This window comes from Callospermophilus lateralis, chromosome 2 (genome assembly GCF_048772815.1).
Source record: "Callospermophilus lateralis isolate mCalLat2 chromosome 2, mCalLat2.hap1, whole genome shotgun sequence".
Classification (NCBI taxonomy): domain Eukaryota; kingdom Metazoa; phylum Chordata; class Mammalia; order Rodentia; family Sciuridae; genus Callospermophilus; species Callospermophilus lateralis.
This window is the reverse complement of record NC_135306.1, coordinates 129199432-129222298: the sequence shown is the minus strand read 5'-3', so window position 1 is coordinate 129222298 and position 22867 is coordinate 129199432. Positions and strand designations below refer to the sequence as shown.

The 22867-nt window shown below is 38.3% G+C and overlaps 2 protein-coding genes and 1 non-coding gene across 5 annotated transcripts in view; 1 reads left to right on the top strand and 2 right to left on the bottom strand.

Moving 5' to 3' along the window:
- Maml2 (mastermind like transcriptional coactivator 2) overlaps nt 1–12399 on the bottom strand; it is a 325301-nt gene extending 312902 nt beyond the window's left edge. Inside the window, exon 1 of the mRNA XM_076846494.2 lies at nt 10556–12399. Coding sequence (XP_076702609.2) covers nt 10556–11071 — 516 coding nt within the window. The 5' untranslated portion in view covers nt 11072–12399. The remainder of the gene's footprint in view (nt 1–10555) is intronic.
- A 2338-nt stretch (nt 12400–14737) lies between these two features.
- On the top strand, nt 14738–14860 carry LOC143393290 (U6atac minor spliceosomal RNA). The gene has a single exon (XR_013090586.2). It is a non-coding gene; the product is annotated as a U6atac minor spliceosomal RNA (small nuclear RNA).
- Nucleotides 14861–16462: 1602 nt separating this feature from the next.
- Nucleotides 16463–22867, bottom strand: part of Ccdc82 (coiled-coil domain containing 82) — a 33277-nt gene continuing 26872 nt past the window's right edge. For 2 of the 3 annotated variants that reach the window (XM_076843852.2, XM_076843853.2), the window contains exon 8: nt 16463–17735. In XM_076843852.2, coding sequence (XP_076699967.2) covers nt 17670–17735 — 66 coding nt within the window. In that variant the 3' untranslated portion in view covers nt 16463–17669. Of the gene's footprint in view, nt 17736–22702; nt 22762–22867 lie in introns of those variants that run through there. The other variant, XM_076843854.2, reaches the window with a different exon arrangement.

Sequence of the window (22867 nt, the reverse complement as noted above, 5' to 3'; positions counted from 1 at the left end):
AGACAAAGAAGAAAGCAAAGAAACTAATGTTTGCTAAACTCTGCTATGTGCTGACCAACATGCTAGGCTCTTTCATGTATTACCTCGTTTAATCCACACAATCCTTTGAGATATTGACTATTATCCTGAAACATAAAGGATGATGCTTAAAGATGTTAAGAAACCCATACGAGGTAACACAGCTAAAGAAGTGGAGCACATCTTCCATGCTAAGGTTCTCCAGCTCTGTTAACCTTTGCTACATTACAAACCACCCCAAGAGTTAGTGGCTTTAAACAAATGCACTATTGCTCATGAGTCTGCAAGTTGATTGAGCAGTTTCTCTGCTGATTTCACCTAAGTTAGCTCATGTGACTGCTTCAAGTTGGAGGATCGGCTGAGTCACAAGTGAATAGTGTTGGTCAGGGGCAGGGGCACCTGATTCTCTTCATGTGGATGCTCATCCTCCAGTTGGTTAGACCACCCTCCTTATACGGTGGTCTCAGATTAGTGCTCCTTATTGGTAATCTTGGATTAGGGCTTCATAAAGGTTGTCCTGAGAAGTAACACAATGTCATTTCTGTCACACAGTTTGGTCAAAGCAGGTCATGAGGCTATTCAAGATTCAAAGGAGAAAATCAGCTTGACTTTTTTGTGATGTGAGTGACAACACTGCATTACCAAGGGGTATGTGAGATAAAAGAATAGTCATTTAAAATCATTTAAAAATGGGTCCAGTATAGGCTTTAAGTTCCATGCCTCTTACTACCAAAACTTTAATAAAATCCCCATTCCCTCACTGTTCTCTTTTAAAAAGTATAAATTTATAAAAATCCCTTAATAAAATGACTACTTTGTATGCCCTAGAATAAAAGTGACAAATACAGGGTTCTCATCCTAGTTTGAACACTGAGGGATATTATAAGGTTTTTTGTTTTTAAATGGGCTTTAATTTCTTCATCTGTGAAATGAGCGTTTGGTCTGTTTTCTCTCTAAGGGCTCATGCAACTCTATAAATTGTAGAATAGTGGCCTATTTTTAGAGCAATATGAACTGGCCCTCTGGGGGATGGGCAGGATGGAGATGAGAGAAGGCTAGAAATGAGATGGCTTCTATTTTGCAACATACTCTTTCATTACTGTGGACACAGAACTTGGGAGACAGTGAGCAAAGGAAACTCTTTCCCACGGTGGTTGCAATCCTACATGATCCGGGTGCTTCTCTGACCATTTTCATTTCTTATGTGCTAAGCCAGCATGGGTCAATCATCCCACATTATGCCAAAATTGAAGTATGAGCCCTCGCTCTAAGGGCCTTTAGAACCAGTTAGACAAAACAATTCCCATGCAACACACACTCACACCAGCTAAGCAGACAGCACAGGTGAAAAGGCTCCTGAGCCAGTACCTTCCTGAGGGAAATGCTTAGCTGGGAGCTCCCTCAGAAAGATATTGTTGCTTAGTCTATGAAAGATCAGGTTCCCAAGGAGAGAACTAATGTTTAATTTAGCACAAAGACAGCTCAGAATCTCTCTCCGGGGGACTGAGCTGACAAACAGATCCCCATGCAAAGAATCTAAGTGAGAAAAAGAAGCTCTCTTTGGTGCAATGGTTACATGACTTGAACCCAAACTTGACTAAGCCTCTGTCTGTTTTTTCTGTCAAGAGGACTGCAGTTCTTTCCTGTTTACTCTTACGTCTGCACTTTGCACTTTTTCAACACTTCTGTAGAACAATCAAATGGGATACTACTAGCACATACTTTTTGCTGTCTGAAATTACAGGGTGTTGTGTGTGGCAATCAAATATGTACGCCTTAGCCGGTTTAGCAAGTATCTGTCCACTTAGGTGAACATCTAAAACAAAAATAAACTCGATATCTCAGCTGTTTGCCCAGAGAAAGTTTTTATTTTCATATAATTTAGACTCCTGAGACCTCCAGAAATGAGCAGTTCATACTTCAGTATGGCAGTTGTCATTCAAAAGACACATAGTAGAGTACATACTGCATTCAATTAAACTACTCTTCGAATCCTGGTCACCAGGACTTTAAGAGATTACACTGCATATCCTGGTGGCTATTAACAGACACAGCAGACTTAACTAAGAAAAAAAAATTAAAGTCATGTAATTAACTTTCTGTTCAAATCCATCAGAATTACCTAAAAAGAATTCTATTGTAGAATGAGGAGTCAAAGTAATGGACTTCATGTGGGCAAGAGTTATCAGTGTGCTGGATAGGATCCTCTAATATAACTCAGTCACATTTCTGACAAAAAAAGAGAATTTAGAAAGTGACAATGTTAATAACTCCACATTAACGTATGAACCTGCAGGCATGACTCAGGAAACAAGAACACCATTTCAAACAAAGCAAACCCAACAGAATTTGATGGCACATTTCCTAAGTATTATTTCCTTGTGAGAAAGGGGGAGGAGATCTAAGTTTAAACCATGGGGAATAAACAACAACAAAAAAATTGTATTTCTTGAGTTAGTTCCAACAGTCCATCTTTGCCCAAATATCGTCCATCAGAGAACTGGGACTACTCTTATTCTAATCCTGACATTTCTTCACTGGAACATCATGCTTTTGATTAAGAATTATCATCACTAAAACTTGCTTTGAAGCCCTGGCAACATCTTCCTTGTATTTCTTAGGGAAAGTCACACTTAAGGAGGTACTGAGCGAAGAAAAGATTCCAAGCCATAACCCACATCAAGGCACGAAATTTTCAACATGCTCCTGGTCAAGTTTGGGAAGAGAGCAAATTTGTGCTGCCTGTGGACTTGCAGGTGCAGTTGCCCCGTTCTTGAGTAGCTATAGCCAGGGATCTAGCTTTCAAAAGTGTGCATTTAAATCTACACAGCAGGGAGCTTCTAATCTTTTGCAGCTATGACCAGATTCACTTGAGAATTATTCATTAATTTAAATTAATAATTTAATTAAATTGATAAATTTGGACTTTCCAGTTGTAATGACTCAAAACTCTGAATGAACAGTTTAAATTTCTCATTTTCCCACTAAGCCCACATTCTGGGTAACTAAGTGGAAATTCAGACCTCTTCTAAAAGTACAGGGTCAAGTAGACACTCGAGTTCTAGATTGGGAGTCCTGTGATCCTAGGATTCAGAAAGGTATTAACTGGTCCTATTTTTTTAGGACACTATTTAGCCCACCCTTGGGAAATGCAAATCTATCCCTGGTGATATCTCCACATTAAACCACTGAGGGAAACTGGATAATGCAGTACCATTCACTAACCTTTTAAAGTAAATATCAAAAAGAAAATCTATGTCCTTCCGTGCAATGTCTGATGTACTTGGAGTCGTGGGCTAGTTGATTCAAGTATGTCATTTCTCATGTAAATAGAGCAGCTAAAATTTATTGAGCCTCTACAAGGTGCCAGGCAAATGACTCATTTAATCAACATCATTAAGAAATTAGTTCTGGTACTACTGTTCCGTTTTACACCTGGGGAAATGAAGCTAGAGAATTGACCGACTTACCCAAGAAGACACTACTATTAAATGGTAGAGCTAAGACTGAAAACCTGGTCACCCCACTTCAGATGCCAGGCTCTACTTAACTGCTCCACTGCCTTGCCTCCTTCAGCAAGCCAACTTGAACACATCTATTTCCAACCTGTCCACACCACTTTCAGACCATCAATTCTAAGAGGGCAAAAGATATTCCTGACACATGGCATGGCAAAGAATAGTCACACATCGATTATTTATTGAATGAATTAATAATTTTCATAAATTCTAAAAAGCACTCATGTCCACAGTCTTGATGTGAGATTCTGAAACTCTGCTGAAACTATTAAGACACATGGAGAACTGTGATATGTGTCAGTATTGTGAGTTATCCTTTTTATAATCACTCAGTAATTTGGTTATAGTAGAGCCCAACCATCTAGACTTCCTTAGGCCTGGGGAGAACACATAAGCTTCTCTCCTCATGTTCCCCACAAGGAAGTGGAACAGCTTTCATTCTCTCACATCTGTTCCTTAGATATGTGTAAGAAAAGGTCAAAGTTGGAAGACAGCCCATTAGCAAAGGGCAGCATCTCAGCAGCATGCCATGAATCAGGGAGCGAAAGAGTTGTTGGTTTTTTTCCTTTGCCATCTATGTCACAGGGTCCCTTCTCTATGTCTAGTAAACAAGGACCAAATGGAGGAAATCTGACTCTCCTTCAATATCTGAATGAGCCTTAGGGCATGTAAAAGATCTGTAGCACATCTGTATTAACAGCAAGTAAATAAGTAAGTAAATCTCAAAGACCATCTGGAGTTGTGGCTTCTCATAAATTTCTGTTCATCTTTTTTTTTTCTTTTTAATGAAAAGACATTTTCCAAGTTGATATGCAAGGAAACTCATTGGTTAGGAAGATCAGTTTACACATCAAGCAAATAAACCTTTATCAGCAGAGCAATTCTTATTTGCACAGAAGGGCCAATAAACCTAAGCAGAGAGGTAGCTGGTTCTGCTTCTTTTAGTTTCTCTTCTGTGTCTAGCTAGTGTGCTTTTGAAACCATCTCCTTTCAGTGCCAAAGGCCATGTCATCCTGTATATAACTCACCATGAATGGGAGAAGTGTGTAAATAGCAAGGCATTAAGCAGCTCTAGGGACTTGAAGGTAGGTAGTACAGAACACTTAGGCAATGCGCTGTGAGAAGAGGCTGCTGGAGGGGAAATGTAATACACGTCTTCAAGTACATGAAGGATTATTATTGCTCCATAGCTGCTGACTCCTCTGAGCCTTTCGTGCTTCACCATTTACCAGGGCTTCTGATTTGCTCTTTCCATATCCTGAAACCCTCCAGGAAGTGGATCACCTCACCTGTTCCCTTCCCTACTCATACCCAACCACAGCGTCAGCCATGCTTATCACTCTCTGTTCCCCCCAAACCTTAATTTTCATACCTCCTTGCATGCCCACATTTTACACCCCCATTATACCTTTAGCATTCTCTGCATTCTTCCAGGCCCTGCTGGTGTTCTGCATTCTTCTAAAAGCTTTGCCTGGCCTGGGTTGTACTCTCTTTCCTACAACTACTAATAGTAGTAGGTGCTCATGTTTTATGCAGCTAAGTATCAAACACTATATTGACTTTGTTAAACAGCATTGACTTTACAGATGGAGATGCTGATGTCCAAACAGGAACAAAAAATCATTTTCCCAAATTCATGCAGCAAGAGGTGTGAAGTAGGGATTGGAACATGGGTTGCTAACTATAAAACCTGTGCTTTAAATTCTGAATCCATTTAGGGCTGAGGTTGTGGCTCACTGGTAAAGCACTCACCTAGCATGTGCAAAACCCTGGGTTTGATCCTTAGTACCACATAAAAATAAATAAACAAAATAAATTCTTCCATTTACTTTATCACTAAGCCTTAAGTGTCCTTATTTATAAAATAGAACAAATGTTGCCTACTCACCTGGTTTTTGCATGCATGACATAAAATGTGGAAAAAGGTGACCTGTATATTCTATAACTAAATAAGCATTTGTTCCTCTCTTCCTCTGTCTTTCTATATCAGTTTGGTCTGTTCTACCTAGTTAGCACATTTGGTATTCCTTTGTTAGGGTGGTCTTGATTTCTCCACTGGACTTGCAGTAAGCAGGGACTGTCTTTATCTGTATTTCCCATCAAGCAGGGACTGTCTTTTTCTGTATTTCCCATCATTCTTCCATAGAGCCTTCTGGAGTGTGAGGAAAATTAGCATGAAGAAGCAGAAGGAAAATTTAGAGTTGTTTTCATTAAACATGGCCCTGCCTATGAACATGAATGTATGTGAAGGACTGGATTAAAGGACAAGGAAGTAATAGAATCCACTGAGAAAGGGTTATCTGCCAGCATAGCAGAACTGGGTGATTTTTTGTTTTTGTTTTTTTCAGATTTCCTCTTAGGCTTTTTGAGATTAAATAACAGTGCTAAGAACAAACATGAACAAAAATGAAAACAAAAACTGGATAATGGCCACTCTCTTAGTCATATTTAATTGTTATGTATAAGACCATTTGAAAACTTATGCATGTTTTAACATCTTGGTATTTAAAAATGATTTTAGGAATAGGGAAGCTGAAATTTGATGAACATCACTTAGCAATGACATTATTTCAAAGAAAGCAGATGACTTCTATAAACAAATATTGATCTAAACAAGCAAAGACATCTTGGTTTACAGGACATTGCCTTGCTGTCGGGGCAAGCTTTCTGTCAATTTTTGATAAAGCATGGTACCAACTTCTCTCCACTTGAACTCTTTGCCTTTGTGAGATCTTATATTTACTTGACAGAAGTGGTGAGGTCCTGAATACATAAGAACTCTCCCTTTATTACTTTGTTCTGGAAAACAGAACAAAAATAGGTCAGGAAATGATGGCTGCATATATAAATAATGTAAACACTCCTATCACTGTCCTGGGCAGGACATTTATCATGCACACAGCCACAGACACCCAGATCTGGCCCCCAAGTTACAGCTCTCAAATTTTGAGTTGTCAATTGGAAACTTGATTATTATCAGTTTAAAACAACCAGGGAACTCTGGCAATGATTTAACTTGTTTGACTTTCTTAAGCTAACAATTAACGTTTTAGACTATTGTTGACAAAATATTTAACTTTCCCATGCCATTTGTGTAAGTGACTTTTCTAATATTCCTGGGAGCTCTGGGGGCTACACTTTTCCTAAACTTCTTAGGCCCATGCAGGGGCCTGTGAAGTACATGCATTCAAAAATGCCCCAGACTTTCACAGTATCACACATTAGAAGTGGAATTTCCTGGGACTTCAAGAACACTTAAGTAAACTGATATCTCAGTTTTAACTTGATAGCACTAAATTTGGAATACCGATCCCTCTACAATAAAAGTTATTTCACCACTTAAAACAGACAACTGAGAGCTGAGATCCTTTTAAACCCTGAAAAAACTGGTATTATTATTCATCGTTCAGTAGTTTATTAGTAGTAATATTAGTGAAGATGCCTTGTATTTTTGTAGGGCAGTTATTTTTTCTCAAGCTCATCAGAAACATATCTTCATCTGCTTCTCTCAACAAGCTAGAGCAGTATTCTAGTTCTCTCTGTTTTACAGATGACTGCTAAGTGACTTGTCCTAGGTTACCCAGCTGGTTAGGGATCAAGCAGACACAAATTCAAGAGCCACGGGTCCCTTGTTTTGATCTGCTTTCTTTCCCCCACACCACATTAGAGAAAAGATAATCTCTGAAGCCAAAGACGACTTAGAACCACTTATCTACCCATCCTAGCAACACAATCTATACAATAGAAAAAGAGCTTGTCTCAGGAAAAAGGGAAAGATTAATAATGTACCATGGAAGTGCTAACCTTACTGTTCCATGGACCAGCAATTATTCAGTTTCACAGTTCATTCAAAGATTCAAACATACTTCACTAGAAAATGATTTAGTGCTGAAAGCCTCCTCCAAGTGGTTAGAAATACAGATTTGCTCAAAGCCCTACAATACCAGCTCTCTAAAAGGCCCTGTTCCTGTAGTCTCTGCAGCAGTGGGGCTTCCCCTGAACATGTACTTGAGCTAAATGAAGAAACTGGCTGAGTAAGGGCTGCAGAATTAGGCTTTCAATGTGGACAGAATTAGAACTGACTTAGAGGTTATTCTTGCATTATTCTCGAAACTTAGGCTATTGAAAAGATTCAGAAATTAAATATTCTCCGCAGTAGAACACACCTCAAAGTCAACACTATCCCACTGAACAAAACTAATCCTTTCACCTTCATTCAGCAAATATCATTCACTATATACAAGGCATTGTACTAGAAGGTATGTGGGATACAGAGCTTTCATCTGAGGACATAGCACTTATTTGATTTTAGATGATCAATATTCTCTCCTTTTCTCCAAAGGACATTTATGGCCACTTAAAGCATACAAATTCACTATTAAAGTGAATCATTCAGCACACCCAGATCACATAAATCTGGTTATGGACACAGTCGCAATAAAATTAAGAAAGAATTCTGACACTCATTCTGGGCAAAGACCTTTAGATTAACAGTGTCTTTGAAAATAAGAGAAGCTTGCTTGAAGTGAGACCTGCTGGTGTAATGGGCCTGGTGAATCACTCCCTAATGCCCAGGCCTCCTGTCAGACACAATGTTATCAGGTTAATACAGCACTTGCATCACCATCTCCGAGTACCAGGCTGAGTAATAAAGTGCCAAATTTAGAAACTATAATGGAGAGGGAATTTCCAATAACCAAAAGGGGAGCTGTGGATCAACCTTTGCAATCCCACAGTTTTAATAAAGAACACCATTTTGAAATAAGTTGCTCTTTTCCTTTCTAACTTAATGTCAAACCTCCCACATCATCACTACACTTGGAAAGGGAACCACTCCAAGGGAATGAATATATTAGGAGATGGTTGGAGGGCAGAGGAGAGAGCAGAGGTGGCAAAACAAACACCTTTGGCTTCTGCAGGCTTAGCTCTTTAGTGGAGAAAGGCCAGATGTTATTTCCTCACTTCTCTGCCAACATGGATATTGCTATTGTAAAGCTACAATAACCACTGAAATTGGTTTCATTTCACATCCCAAACACTGAAGAAAAAGAGACGGCCTCATCTTACTTCCAAGTTGGACAAAAGCAAAAAATAAACAAACAAAACAACCCAAACCCAAAGCACCCAAGGCTATGAGCAGACATGCCAGGTTCCCTACAGAGGCATGTATGTGAAGGCCCTGAGGAAAAGCTCCTGTGGCCCTTTTGTAGCTCCTCTTGTCTTGACATCCAGGACAGATCAGCTTTCCCCTTTCAGGGCTGGCCTGGGTGCCTTGCTGTCAGTATCATCCCAGAAACACTTACCAGGAGACTGTGAAGCACACAAAGCTGTATTATTGGGAGACTTGCAGACAGATTATAAATTTACTGGGGACAATCAAGGCATTTAGTTACTTTTGGCTGCAGATGCTGGTGACACACACATACATACAAACTTCATTCTTCTTGCCTTTCGCGCAATTCTTTGCCTTCCTCCTTCACCCTAGCATCTCTCTTTCACAAAACAAACCCCCACTGCTCTGCTGGGGAATTCCAAGGAGAAGTGGCAATGGAGCAGGTGGTAGAGAAAGGAAATCAGAACTTGAAGCTCCAATAGAACCTCACAAGCTAACTGCATTCAGGGATAAAATAGTAAACACTGGGCAGTTTCACTATAGGTAGCTATTTTTCCGACTGAAGCTGGTGTCGAAGAGTTGTACTTTTGGTCATCCCAAGTAAAATATATGTATGGAGGAGGAGAAGAGCATCATGGCTCCCAGATACAGGAAATCTCTCCATCACAGACTTAGGGCAGGGATAAGGGGGAACCGAAAAGAAATACCCCGGGGGCCTGGCTGGAGGATGTCCAGTCCCCATAGCTTATTTTCCAGTTCCTCAGGAGGAGACATTGACACAGTACCATCCGGTTCTATGGGCTTTCTGAGTACTTTTGGGTTAACAAGGCCATTTCCTATTTCTGCTTTACACCCAAGCTGGCTTAGGGAAACTAAAGCTGTGCCGTGAGCAGACACAGAACTTCAGGAGCCCCATGAAATTCAGGGGGGAAGCTCGCAGGGCTGCAGGGCAGCATAGGATATACCACCTTGTATCCAATTGCTACTGGCCCAGCAACACTAGGGGAAGGGAGCACATCTCAGGCAGGCAGTCACCTGACCAGGACTGGGACCAAAAATCAATGATTCAAGGGATCCTCCCTCTGGGTGGGGTGTGTCTGTGCCTGTGAGGAAGCACTTCCAGTCAGAAACTTAATCAGAACTTTTGGGTTTGATATGCAGTCACAAGGAGTGGGTAAAGAGAAGGCACTTCCCAGAATGAAGTGCACTTCCTTCCCACTTCCTTGAATGCTCTGAGTTAGCACTGCTTGATCAGAGTGTCTAGAAAAGAAGCTAGGTGGGAAGTGGGATGGGGTCCACAGGAAATCAGGGAGTAGGCCTTCTAAGAACATCCTTCACTAGTCTATCTTTGGGATATATTCCCCATTTTTTAACTTTTTTGAATGAGTAGACACTCAGAGAACTTGTTCTGTATTACAAGTGCTATTTATGTTCTCTTCACCCAAAAGAAGGGATACTTCAAAGGAAGGAGGGGAAACGGGGCAAGAAGGCAAAGGCTTTGATAAAGGTCAGTTGAGCTGATAAATGCCTCCAGGCTGAAGAATGGCTTGTTGGGTCTAATTAGAACTGGCTAGCCAAAGCAGGATGAGCTTTGACACAGGGCCTTCCTCCGCTGTAGCCTTTCTTTTAAAAGTCCTGAACCCTAGAGAGCCTCTGGAGAAGTAGGACTTCTTATCAGTTAAGGAATATTCTACAGGTGGTGGAAAATCCATGCATGAGCATTGGTGGGATTTGATGAGTAAGAGTACAAAAGCACACAGACAACACACTCAGTGGCCTTTGAGGTCATCAGTGACATCTTGGCCTTCTTTACTGCCATCCATTCTGCACTAGGCCAAGGCAACCTCTACCTTCACAAAAGGTCACATGACCACATCCAGAAGCATGAGAAAACCAGGTGCCTTACCGCAATCAGGGCTGAGTTCCTCTGGTCCCCTGGGGTTGAAGCTGGTGGCTGCTGCTCTCCATTTATCCTACCACCGCCACTGTTATTGCTACTGTTCAACAGATGCTGCTGGTGGTGATGGTGATAGTCTGGTGGGGGCGGCGGGGCTGCTGCTGTTGCTGCTGCTTGGGAAGCCGTAGGAGGGGCAGCAGGGGGCGGTGGAGGGGCTGAAGTGGTGGCAGCGGTGGTATTGGCCTTGGTGTGTTTGCCAGCCTTCCTTGCTCCCTGGCCATGCTGTACAAGGCTCAAGAGCTGCAAGGTGCTCTCCCTTTCACGGTCTGAGCTCTCGGCCCTACCACGTTCATAGCGTCCTTCACAGCTCAGGTGGTGCTGGCGGCAGACAGCAATCCGAGCCCGCAGGCGCTCCACGATAGCACTGTGCACCCTGGGGGTGACTGAGCCCCCTCCTAGGAGCCCCGCCCCAGAAGGCCCCCCTAGCCCTCCTGCGGGGGCCTGCGGGGGCGCTGTGTCCCCCATCTTATTGGACACAATGATTGCTGCCTCTGGGATGATGAGGTGTAAAGAGACTACTGTGTTGTCTATTGCAGGCAAATCTGTTTTTGACAATGTGAACTCAGTGTTCAGGGCCACATGAATAGAGGTCTTCAGAGGTGGAGGGAGCAGTAGAGAAGGTGTGGGGGAGGGGAGTTAGTAAAAAGAGGGTGGGGAGAAAAGAATGGAGACCAACTGGAGAGGATAAGTTGGAAACAAACCCTGATCAACTTACTCTAATTGCATTTGACAGCTCTGGAGAAGTTGGATAGAGTTGGTGAATTCCTCCCCACACACCTCAAGAAGCTGACAAGAGCCACTATGCACTTTGTAAGCACAAAATCTGGGGGTTAGTTCAAGAATTCAGGGATTGTCAAGCAAGAGACAGAAACACACAGAAAAAGGAATTGAGAGAGGTATTAATAGAGAGCTGGACTCCCCGCACCTAGCTGTTTCAGAAAATTATGGAGATGTATCTGCAGAGAAATACATTTCTACCATGGTGTATGTAACCGGCAGCCTTTACTTTTTCTCAGGTTAAACACACACACACACACACACACACACACAGAAAAAAAAAACCAACAACAGTGCTGTTTCAGAACGTTTTGAAGTCAATGTTCAAAATGTGCAAAAATCAAGGGCAACTGTCTTTTGGCTTTTGATTTTTTCCTCTTTCCCTTTACTCCAATGTTATCTCCTCCTTGGGGTGCTGTAGGATGTTGTCTTCTCCCAAAAGGAGACAGCTTTTCAATCGTTAACAATGTCAGTAATTGGACTTTGGGACCATGCTTTTTTCTTCTGCTAATCCAATCACCGGCAAAATCCTCATTCCCTCTAAGGTTTCCTAGCCTTAAATGAAAGCAATCTCAAGTGGCTAGCCACTGAGAGAGATCCTTCGACACATATTTTCTTTCCCGCTTACGGTTCTATTCCTCACCCCCGGCTCTATTCTCATACAGTATCAAGAGACACAAACTCTTCCGAGAGTAATTTACAAACGATGGTCAAACTTACAAACTTCCAGCAAATTGCACCGAGTCATGTCCAGCCACTTTTCTGTCCACTTTTGTACATTCCATCCCCGGCCAGTGGATCTGAGGGTCTGGACTCGCAATAAGCAATGTGGTTCTATCTCTTGTATTGCTCCGCTTTATAGATGGAAAAAAAAGTAGCTTGTATTTTCCTTTCTCTTTCTCGTCTCTTGTTAGCCGCTTGCTGACACTGGCTCCCGCCCGGAGTCACGGCGATACACAGGCGATACACAGGCTTTCATTGTGCTCCGATAGGAGAGGGAGAGAAAGAGAGAGAGTGAGACAGAGAGGGAGAAAGAGAGAGCCAGCAAGCCGCGGGGTGGGGGGGCTGGGGGGGGGGAGGGCGGGAGAGCTCGCTCGAGGCTCCCTGGTGGAAGGCTGGTGCCACTACTCAAGTGAGTAATCGCAGCCAGGCACCGGGGAAAGGGGAACGCAGAGGGCCTCCCAGTGGCTGAAGAGGTAAATCCCAAAGCTGCGCATCTCAACAGACTTCGCTCAGCCCCGGCTCACACTTGGTGATGCGGGGAAGACTGGGGAAATTCCCCAACCCCTATGCAACTATTTCACTCTCTCTAAATGTTTAAGAAATTCCCGGCCAGGGAATGTATTTTCCCTTTCAGATCTACATTATGCCCCTCTGAGGATATCATTTTCATCTTTCAATATGTTGTAAATGATACCACTGAGCACCCTAGCGAGAACTCGGTAAGCGTTGAGGAAATGTTCATAAGTAAGGAAGTTGGCGAATGTGTTTGGGAGGGGTGTAGAGAGAAGGGAAATCATTGCTATTTCGTTAAGGGCATGCAGGTGTAGTGTCTGCCTCCTTTCTGTGGCTCTCTGGGTGGTTTATCTGGGTGGTCAAAGCATATCAATATGGATAAATAAAATCCTTATGCGGATGACGAAATTACTAATACCAGTTCTAGAAGAAAAAAAAGTTTTTTTTTCTTTAAAAATTTAAGATTGCTTATGACTACCAAATGCGAGACAAGACTTTTCTATAGCTATCTGGTTTACATATACAATGAAGAAAATCAACGTGTACCAGATGACTTTCAAGTTAATAACACAAACCAAATAGATCTCTTACAAAGAACATTTTCTCCTCAATATTAAACAATCCTGTTTTTAGCCAGCCGTATAGTGGATTCTGCTTGTCAATTAATTATGGAGAGTAAATTAAGGTAAGTACAATATTGGAAGTTGGAACCAAAACTAATCTAGGAGGACTAATTTGGATGTCATTGGATTTGAGTTCTAAAGCAGAGGAGCTTCATTAATTTAAACCAACTCTGGCATTTCAGTAACATGATCCTGCTTCAAACTGAGCCCTGGACAGAAATGAATGGTCAAAATAAATGCAAACATTTCAAGACTGGATTTATTCAGTTTAGTTCCCCATAGACTGACCTACTGTAGTTCATTTTATTTTTACAAATGTTAGGTTGGAAGTGGAGGCAAGTATACTCTGATAGAATACAGGTTAAGTATCCCTTATCCAAAAATACTTGGATACTATAAGTGTTTTGGTTTTTTGAGTTTTTCAGATTTTGGAATATTTGTATAGATTATACCAATTGAATATCCCCAAGGTGAAAATTTGAAATTCTCCAAAAATTCATCATGTTGGTACTCAGAAAGTTTCAGATTTTTAGAAGCATTTCAGACTTTGTATTTTTGAATTAGGGATACTCAGCTATAAAACATTTAGCTTTTCATGGGAACATATTTCTGTCTGCCCCATTCAAGGCTAATTTCCTTATTATTCATGTGAAGGAAGGCAGAAATATATCTTTGTTAAATAAACAAAATTTGAATGGCGAACTCTGCCATGAGGTGTCATTAAACGTGAAAGAGTTTTGATCATTTTATATTTGATTTTTTAAAAGTTGTATTCATTAGACAATATCTTCTTTCACTGTTATGGGTATTTGACATTCAGCAATCATGCCTGATAAAAGAAAAATTGTAATGTTTAAGTTTAAATCTTACTGTTCACTCTATTACCCTGCAGTAACATAGGTTTTGATTAATAGCATGGAATTCTTGGTCAAATAAGCTATCCCTAATGATATAAATTAAAAGATCAAAGTGGTTTATAAATTTACATCAAATGACACATAAATGAATGTAAAAATTTATATATTTATGGGGTAGGTAGCATAGATATTTCAGTACATGTATGCATTGGGTAATAAACTGAACTATGCTATACACAGACATATCTTAAAAGCTTGGGAAGAAAAGTTTCATAATATAAGCACATATTCAGACTATATTCCAGTGGTATGGGACATTTCTTTGGAATGTCTGTGCATACATTTACCCTTATACAGCATAGCCATTGATTTCAAGATGTCATTTATTATTGACTCTTCATTTCTACTCACATCGCTTATGACTGTTTATTTAAAAAAGTTGGTTTCAGGCACAGCACTTCATATAAATGATCTCCCTTGATTTGCAATCCTGGGAGATAGCTATTAATAACCCCATTTGTGAGAAAACTGGGGCTTATAAAATTAATCTCCAGTTCATATAACAAGGACCCAACTTAAGACTGACTTCAAACCTATGCTCTTACCCATCAGGCTTGCTGCCTTAAAACCAAGTGTGAGTGTTGTATGAAAAGAGAGGTTAGAACTCCCCTTGACAAGGATGGAAGAGGCTCTGGGACCTGACAACATGCATACAGTTAAGGCATTGCCACCTACTTCGTGGCATCTAACCATCGTTTTTAGCCAATCCCCAAAAAACAAATGCCCAATGTCTTCTCTGATATAAGGGGAGTGACTCAAAACGGGTAGGGAGGGAGAGCATGGGAGGAAGATTACCTCTAGATAGGGAATAGGGGTGGGAGGGAAAGGGAGGGAGAAGGGGAATAGCATAGATGGTGGAAGGAGACCCTCATCATTATACAAAATACATGTATGAAGATATGAATTTGTTGTCAACATAACCTTGTATACTAACAGAGATATGATAAATTGTGGTATAAAGGTGTATTAAGAATTGTAATGAGAGCTCATGTATAATGGCATAATTTGGCATGAACATACTTTGTATACAGAGTTACAAAAAATTGTGCTGTGAATGGATAATTATGATTGTAATGCATTCCACTATTGTCATGTATGTAAGAAATAAAAAAAAAATCAAGTGTGAAAAGAATTACAAGGAAGTCAAACTACTTTCATAGTAGCTCAAGGAGTGCAACTATCCCCCAGTCAACACTCATGGTAAACAAGACCCATAATACCTGCAAGGAATGAGCAGTGGATACAGCTACTCACTTGAATATGAGTGTACAAAGTTAGGAAACCTAGTTAACTATACTCAATTATGAAATAACTATCCCCCACTCATATTTCCTGTTTTATGGTTTTAGGCCTTCTCTCATTTCCCCAAAACTTCTGTTTAGTTTTCAATCATGACTTCTCTTTTACTTTTCTATTTTCACCTTACTCATATCTTCATCATACACAGCTATCTAATGCTATATTAACTAATACTACAGAAATAATTGCCCAGATCTAAAAACATTGTCATGTGAGACTGCAGCATGAGATTTATAAGCTTGCAACCTATTTTTAGTGTTATAATTGGATCAATGATATTGGTGATAATACAGTATGTCATAATAGCACTTAAGGTTAATTCTATTTTTTGACATTTGTATTTTCTTATAAAACTACTTATTTGGGTCCCCTAAACCATACTAATTCTCCACTCTTAACAGCCTGTATCTTTGTCATTCTTTTAGTGTTACCATGTACTTTGTACTTAAAAGCTTCTTGTATCTTCCAAACATCCACTAAAGTAGCATGCTTGGTTGTAATATCCCCAGACATCAGAAAAACTACCTGTATGCATTTTGTGATCAACAATCAGCTGTTCTAATTGGAAAAGACCAATTCAAGCCAACAACGGCCTTGACCCAGAATTACATAAGCTACTATCATAAGTACCTGGAATTATTAGTGCCTTAATTTTATAAATTATTGCATACAGTTAAAAATAATAAAAGTTTTACAATTTTCAGGTTGAAGTCCTTTTCCTCGTCCACTATCTCAAGCTTGTCATGTGTCAAATGCAAAGTGGTGCTTCCAGAGTCATCAGAGAAACTTTAAAGATCATTTTCTCTGGCCTTCTTTTAACAAATCATTCATGATCCTTCATCTTCCTCACCTTGACTATCATTTCTGTCTTGATTCTTTTTGAACTGAGTCCTTTCATCTTCACCTTTTAACTATGGCTTAATTTTTATTCCCTGGAGTTATTCCTCCATGTTCCAGAGAAATAAAATGAATATAGATGTATGACCAAAATGTTTATCTCACACTTTTGAAAAATGTATGCATTTTTTATTAAACATCAGAATCAGTATTCTCACCACTTTGTGAGTCTTTAAAATCCAGTTTGTTTAAAATAATAATAGGGATAATTACAGAAAATGAATTATAGAAAATATGAACTAATCTCCATGTAAGGATTTAACAAAATGTAGGTATTTATTATGTATATACATACATTGAGGTCCATGCTGTGAATCTCATTAATAGATGAAGCGAGGTTCAATTAAGACTTCCAGTAAGAAAAAGAATCTAAAATTCCACAGTAGAAGAGATCCTTTTAGAATACCATTATTGTGAATTAAAGATGGAATAGACAGGGTCCATTTGTTCACTCTGCAACTGTTTATTATACTCTGGGAAAATGAAGATGTGCAAAGTAATGCAGATACCAAAATATACTTTTAAAGTGTTTTTAGCTGAACTTGTCTCTGGAATCTTCAGACCCTAACATATACGCATATATTGGGAAAGTTATGGGTAAAAATAAAATATATATTAATCATTAACATCTACACAAAACTGAATAGAAAAAAGAAATAACATAAAATATGAAAATACAGATCATGACATTTTTCTTGAATGTGAGGTTTGAAAGACTCTCAGAGGCCCGAAATTCATTTTTAAGGAAAACTTTAGAAAAAGCATAAAGCTCTCCTCTATTTGGAACAGAAAAACTACAGTCTGATTATGAAGCAAGGGGACTTTACTGAATGATACATTGAGGTTTCTTCTATGGCAGTTCAGATGATAGTAATAAAAAAATATATTAGTGAAGAAAACCATTTAATACTGTAAAAAGATAACAAATAGACCCAAACAGAGATTCAACATTAAATATATATAGATGTTAGGCTAAATATTTTAAAATACAATATATTTCTACTAAACTGACAGAACATGATTAGCTCATTCACTTGATAGTCATCTGTAATAAAGGCATTATTTGATAACTTTAAAATACATTTATGGGCTTAATAATTATTAAGCTTGTTTTCCATGTACAGCAGATAAAAGTTTTATCAGATATAGAGTGCCATTTCATGGGAAATTAAATGAACATGTTTTAAACAAGATATTTTGCTTGAAGACACACAAAAAACATATAAAATGCCACATAGTACAGTGAAACAACGTTCATGATCTTCACATTTACAGGAATTTATAAAATCTTCTCTGAAGGAAATGTATTACAATTCAGTCAAACTTCTCATCTTGAAAGTAATCCGCAAAATTGAGATATTCTTCAAGTTGACCATATTTCTGCATATACAATAAAAAAGCTAGTTATTTAACTCAAAGCAGTGAAGATAAACTAGATCTTTACAAACTACACACATTTTTCAAACTACAACAGAAATGCATTTCATAGTAATTGGGAACAAATATCTTTTTATTATAGTTAGGAACTCAATTTCAAATAAAAATATCTAACTCATAGAAAGCATTGGTAAAAAATCAAACAATAGTAAAATTAATTTCATAATTCACAAATTATAATTTTCCATTATAATATTTATAGTAGAAATTTAATTACTTTAATAACATTAAAAATATTTATAGGACATATATGTCAAAACTAATGACTGTATAAGGTACAGAATTTTGAAAAGATACTTTCCCTGCCCCAATGGAGACTACAGCTTAGTAGTACTATACTATTAACAATCAAAATAAGTGTCATGAAGGAGTAAAAACATGTTATGAGGGTTCAGAAGTCATGGTTTGCTGAAGTGGTTGGAAAAGAATGACATTCAAGCTGTCCTTGGCACAAAGATTTTGTAGGCAAAAAGTTAGCAAATTTTTCTGCAAGAGATAACATGTTCATCCAACAGTAACTTGACAAGGAAGTATGGGCTTTGACTATACTCTAAGGAATTGAGAGAGAGAAGATTGAACTAAAGAGATTAAGGTCAGATAATAAAAAGTATGTTAGGAGTGGAATAATAATTTGACAGGCCATGGAATGGTGCTAAAGATCTGGGAGCAGAGGACTGACCTGATCTGAGGTATATTTTAAGGAAATTGGTAAAATAGCCATTCTAGAACGATTTCACAACCAATTATGAACCTATGGTTACAAGTTAGGTCATGAGGGCCCAAATTTGAGTGATAGCAATGAAGATGGAGGATAAGGAACAGGGTGGAACAAGTTAAGAGAGGAGCCAAGAATGATTTTGAGATATCAAGGTGAGAGAGTAGGAGAAAGAGCAGGGCCATTTCACAAGTAGATTGGGGGAACAAAAGAGATATATGAGTTCAGTTTGGGATATACAGAGTGCAAAATGCTGTCTTCAGTTGAGGAGGTTATGTAATCTTATGGTTTCTTGATATGAACTCTGAGGGTCTATCCCTATCAAGATGAGAGAAGATCTCTAAGAACCTTGTGGTGGTAGAGATCTATAGAAGGGAATGTGAGGAGTCCATCTTCCTTCTAGATAAGGCCACGAAACCTTTTTTTATAACCCCAAGATCTCTGATTACATCACCTTCTCAGGAAAGGAGGAAGAAAAGAACAAGAGGAGGAATAACTTATAAGACTACTTAGGAATTTTCTTGGCCTAGTCTCAGATAGATTTTACTAGATATAAGTAAAGTACTTTAAGAAACGTATACTTTAAAAGTTTACTTGTTTGATGCTTTTATCTTATTATTATTATTTATCTTCTTCTTATTATTATCTTTTATTATTATTATTATTTTTCTTTTATTAGTTATTAAAATATTATTTATTTATTAAATTTGTTCCTGAAAATTTAAATTTATCTTTTATCTTTTTTTTTTTTCAATAGTGGGACTGAACCCAGGACCTCACGCATGCTAGGCAAACACTCTACCACTAAGATATGTCCCTAGCTCTTATTTCTAAAATTTTACTTTGGGAGAAGGTCATTGCCTAGGCTGATCTCAGGCATTCTATCCTTCTGCTTCAGCCTCCTGAGTAACTGGGGTTACAGTTGTATGCCACAGTATCTGGCTCTATCCAATATATATAAAGGAAGCAAAATCTCTCCTTGCTTTTATTACAAATAATAGCTAACATTAATTGATCACTTTCTAATTGCTAGGACCTATAATAAATGTTTAAAATGTGCTACTTATTTAATTCCAAAATCAAAATCCTAATTCATATTATTTAATTCCTGTTTTATAGAAACTTTAGATTTATAGAAATAAACTAACTTACCTCCAAATTCTATTGCTAGTAAATGGCAGAGCAAATACTTAAATCCATGCATTTAACCATTATAGTAGTATAGTGTTTCTGAGATTTAAAGTGGGGAGGGGGGACAAGAAGGTAGCAGCTTTGATGACAAAAATGGAAAAAACCTCAAAAGGGACAATGAAACAGAGAAAAAGACAGTTGGTATTACTTTTGCCATTTTCTCCACCTAAAGATACAGCTCCCTTAGGTCTTCTTCACTGAGCATTTGGAGAGTTTAGATCTTATTTTAATAATGAAGACTACTCTCTTATAGTACCAGATGGGCTTACTAATATAAACAGTTGGGACTGTGGGAAAGCAGTCAGAAAATAAAAGGAGCTTGGAGTCCTTTACTAAGACATAGCAGCCTAGATCTACGGAAAGGAATATATTTGCCAAAGCAGCTTTGAGAAGCTGAAGATATAATCTAATGTAATATGTCCTTTCAAGCAGTGGTCCTTGTATATAACTTAATCACTCAATTTTTAAAACATTGGATGTTTAACACCATCAAGTATTCTCATTCAATAAGTTTAGATGAAGCCAGAGATTATATATATTTCACAAACTAGGTGATTTTGATATAGGCTGTCAAAGGCAATGTTTTGAGAAACATTATCTTAAAGGATAGGGGGGAAAAAAAGGAAAGTTAAGTTAAAAGGTAGTTCTGGAGAAAAGAGAAGAAATTAGAATGATTTAAGAAAAGGGAAGAGTTTTTAGTTATAATTTAAAGTTCTTCTTTATATAATAACTTTTATGCAATAAATTTAGAATTTATTTTTTATTTTATTGGCTCTTTTTAGTTATACATGACAGTAGAACCCATTTTGATATAATTATACAAGCATGGAATATATCTTATTCTAATTAGGACCCTAGACTAGTGGATGTACATGATGGTGAGATTCACTGTGGAATATTCATATACGTATATAAGAAAATTATGTAAGATCCAAGTGCAAAACTGACTTAATATAACATACTTTCATCACTTCCTGGTGTTCATATATCTATTACCCCACTCCAACAATCTTATTTTCAATTCCTAGGAAACTTCATCATTATATGAACTTTCCTCTTAATAAAAAAAAAAAACATTAGTTAGAATTTTGCCTGTCACATATTATTTAAAAATGAGACATATGTATTTTCTATGTATTTTGGTTTTATTAAATGTCCCCTCACTTCTTCTTTTTTATATTTGAGTTACTTCTACATTCCTTTAGTATAAATAGACTGAAACAGATAATCCTCATTTAGTGCTATGGAGTAAAAACAAGAAGAATGAAGTCTAGTTGGCAGGTGTTTGAGAACACACTGAGATACCCTCAGGTAATGGAAGAAAAGTGCTTGGAAGAAAAGGGATAGGTAAGGGTAAAAGCAAAGTGTGGAACACAAGCTGGGAGCAGAAAGATAGGAACAAATACTTTGTATAAAGCAAAAGAAGGATCTGGTTTAATTGGGAGATGAAAGCAGAAATAGCCACTGAGATAGGCATTCAAGTTGCACTGAGCCCAGATATTCTAAAGGGTCAGAGTAACTATGGTCACAAGATTGCAGCCAGTGAAGGGAAGCATCACAAAACACATGCAGTGTTGTCACGTAAAGGCTCACACAGAGAAGGATAAACAGAGTGAGGGCGATAAAATCAGAGTAAACAAATTTGACAAATTCTGAAATTTTATCACAGCACAAAAAACTGCATGTGGGTTTATGTTGGCTATAAACTTCATGGTTTCTAGGAAACCTTTGGAGAAACTCTCATAGACAAATATTTTTTAAAGTGAGGGAAAAATCTCAAAAAGAAAATGAAGCTCTTTGCTATTTTAATATGAAAAAATATGTATATTGTCCTAAACATGTATAATCTTGAAATGCCTTCATTGCCTAATGCTAATTGTCATTCTCTATATGCATAATGTGAGATTTGGTTATTTTCCTCCCTAAGAATATTTTTCTTATTCCAGGACTCTTCTGTTGTCCCAAACCTGGTTAAGCTTTCTTGAAGGTACATGATTTGGAAATGCTTTTTGTTTTTTCAAGAAATTTAAGGTTTCCCATATATAATTTTACATAATATAAATGATAAGTACACAGTGATTTTTTCTATCCCTAGTACACAATCCTTTTTAACTTTAGTATCACAAAAGGTTTTCCAATTTCACTAGAGGGTTGGCAACCACTAAAGGCATCAATAAAAACACTTAAGAATTTAACATCTAGGAAAATGAAGATGTGTTACTGGATAAATGATGGTTCTTCCCTTATGGAAGAGCACAAATGGAAAAGCACAAGCAGGATGGGAGGAGATCTGCAGTAGGCAAAGTAGAGGCAAAGGAAAAGATAAAAAGATGAAGAGAGTAAAATGAATGAAAGAAGACTTAAGGATCAAGGTGTCAGAGGTAGGCAAGATCACTAGGTGGTGGTATGAAGTGGGAAAATCATGGTTAAAATGGAAACCAACCATGAAGTCATTCTCTAGACTAGAAGACCTCCACTGAAGATGATATGTTCTAAGAAATTTGTTTTATTGTTTTTCTATCCCTCTGCAGAAGTTTGTTTGCCAAGATCTGTTGCCACCCTTGCTTCCACCTACAAATTTCCCTATGATCTAGCCTAGGCAATGAATCTCAGGCAGTTTTTTTTTTTTTTTTTAAGAATATACCATTGATCTGAGGTGCCTGAAATCTACTGTTTGTTCTCTCTTACTTATCCATGTAACTAGACTTGTTTTAGAAGACTGCAATCATATTAGTATTCTTTTCGTGCACTATAAACAATTCTAAAAGCTCTGTGAGCAGACCAGAGCTATGAGCTGCCAGTAGATCTTTGGGAATCCAGTGCACTCTTCAAAACCCCACTCTATTCCTGATATCAAATTTAGTGATCAACAGGATATGGGGAAATCAAAATCAGTGTGATGGCCTGAAACCTCCGCATTCCCCTTGATCTTCAGTTACATTGCTCACTGCTCAGTCCCATGTCCTCAAGAAGAGGATGTGGGTGGTATTAGAACTGGCAGCGAAGATCCTTTCCTCAGATTGGCACCAGGTGCTTCTTCACTCTCAGGTCACAAGAACTGTTCTAAAGAATAGGAAGCAGACAAGCAGAGTTGAGTCCTATATCTTGTCAAAGAAAATAAGGGGATACATATATATGGAATACATATATGAAAGGATAGAGATCCTTC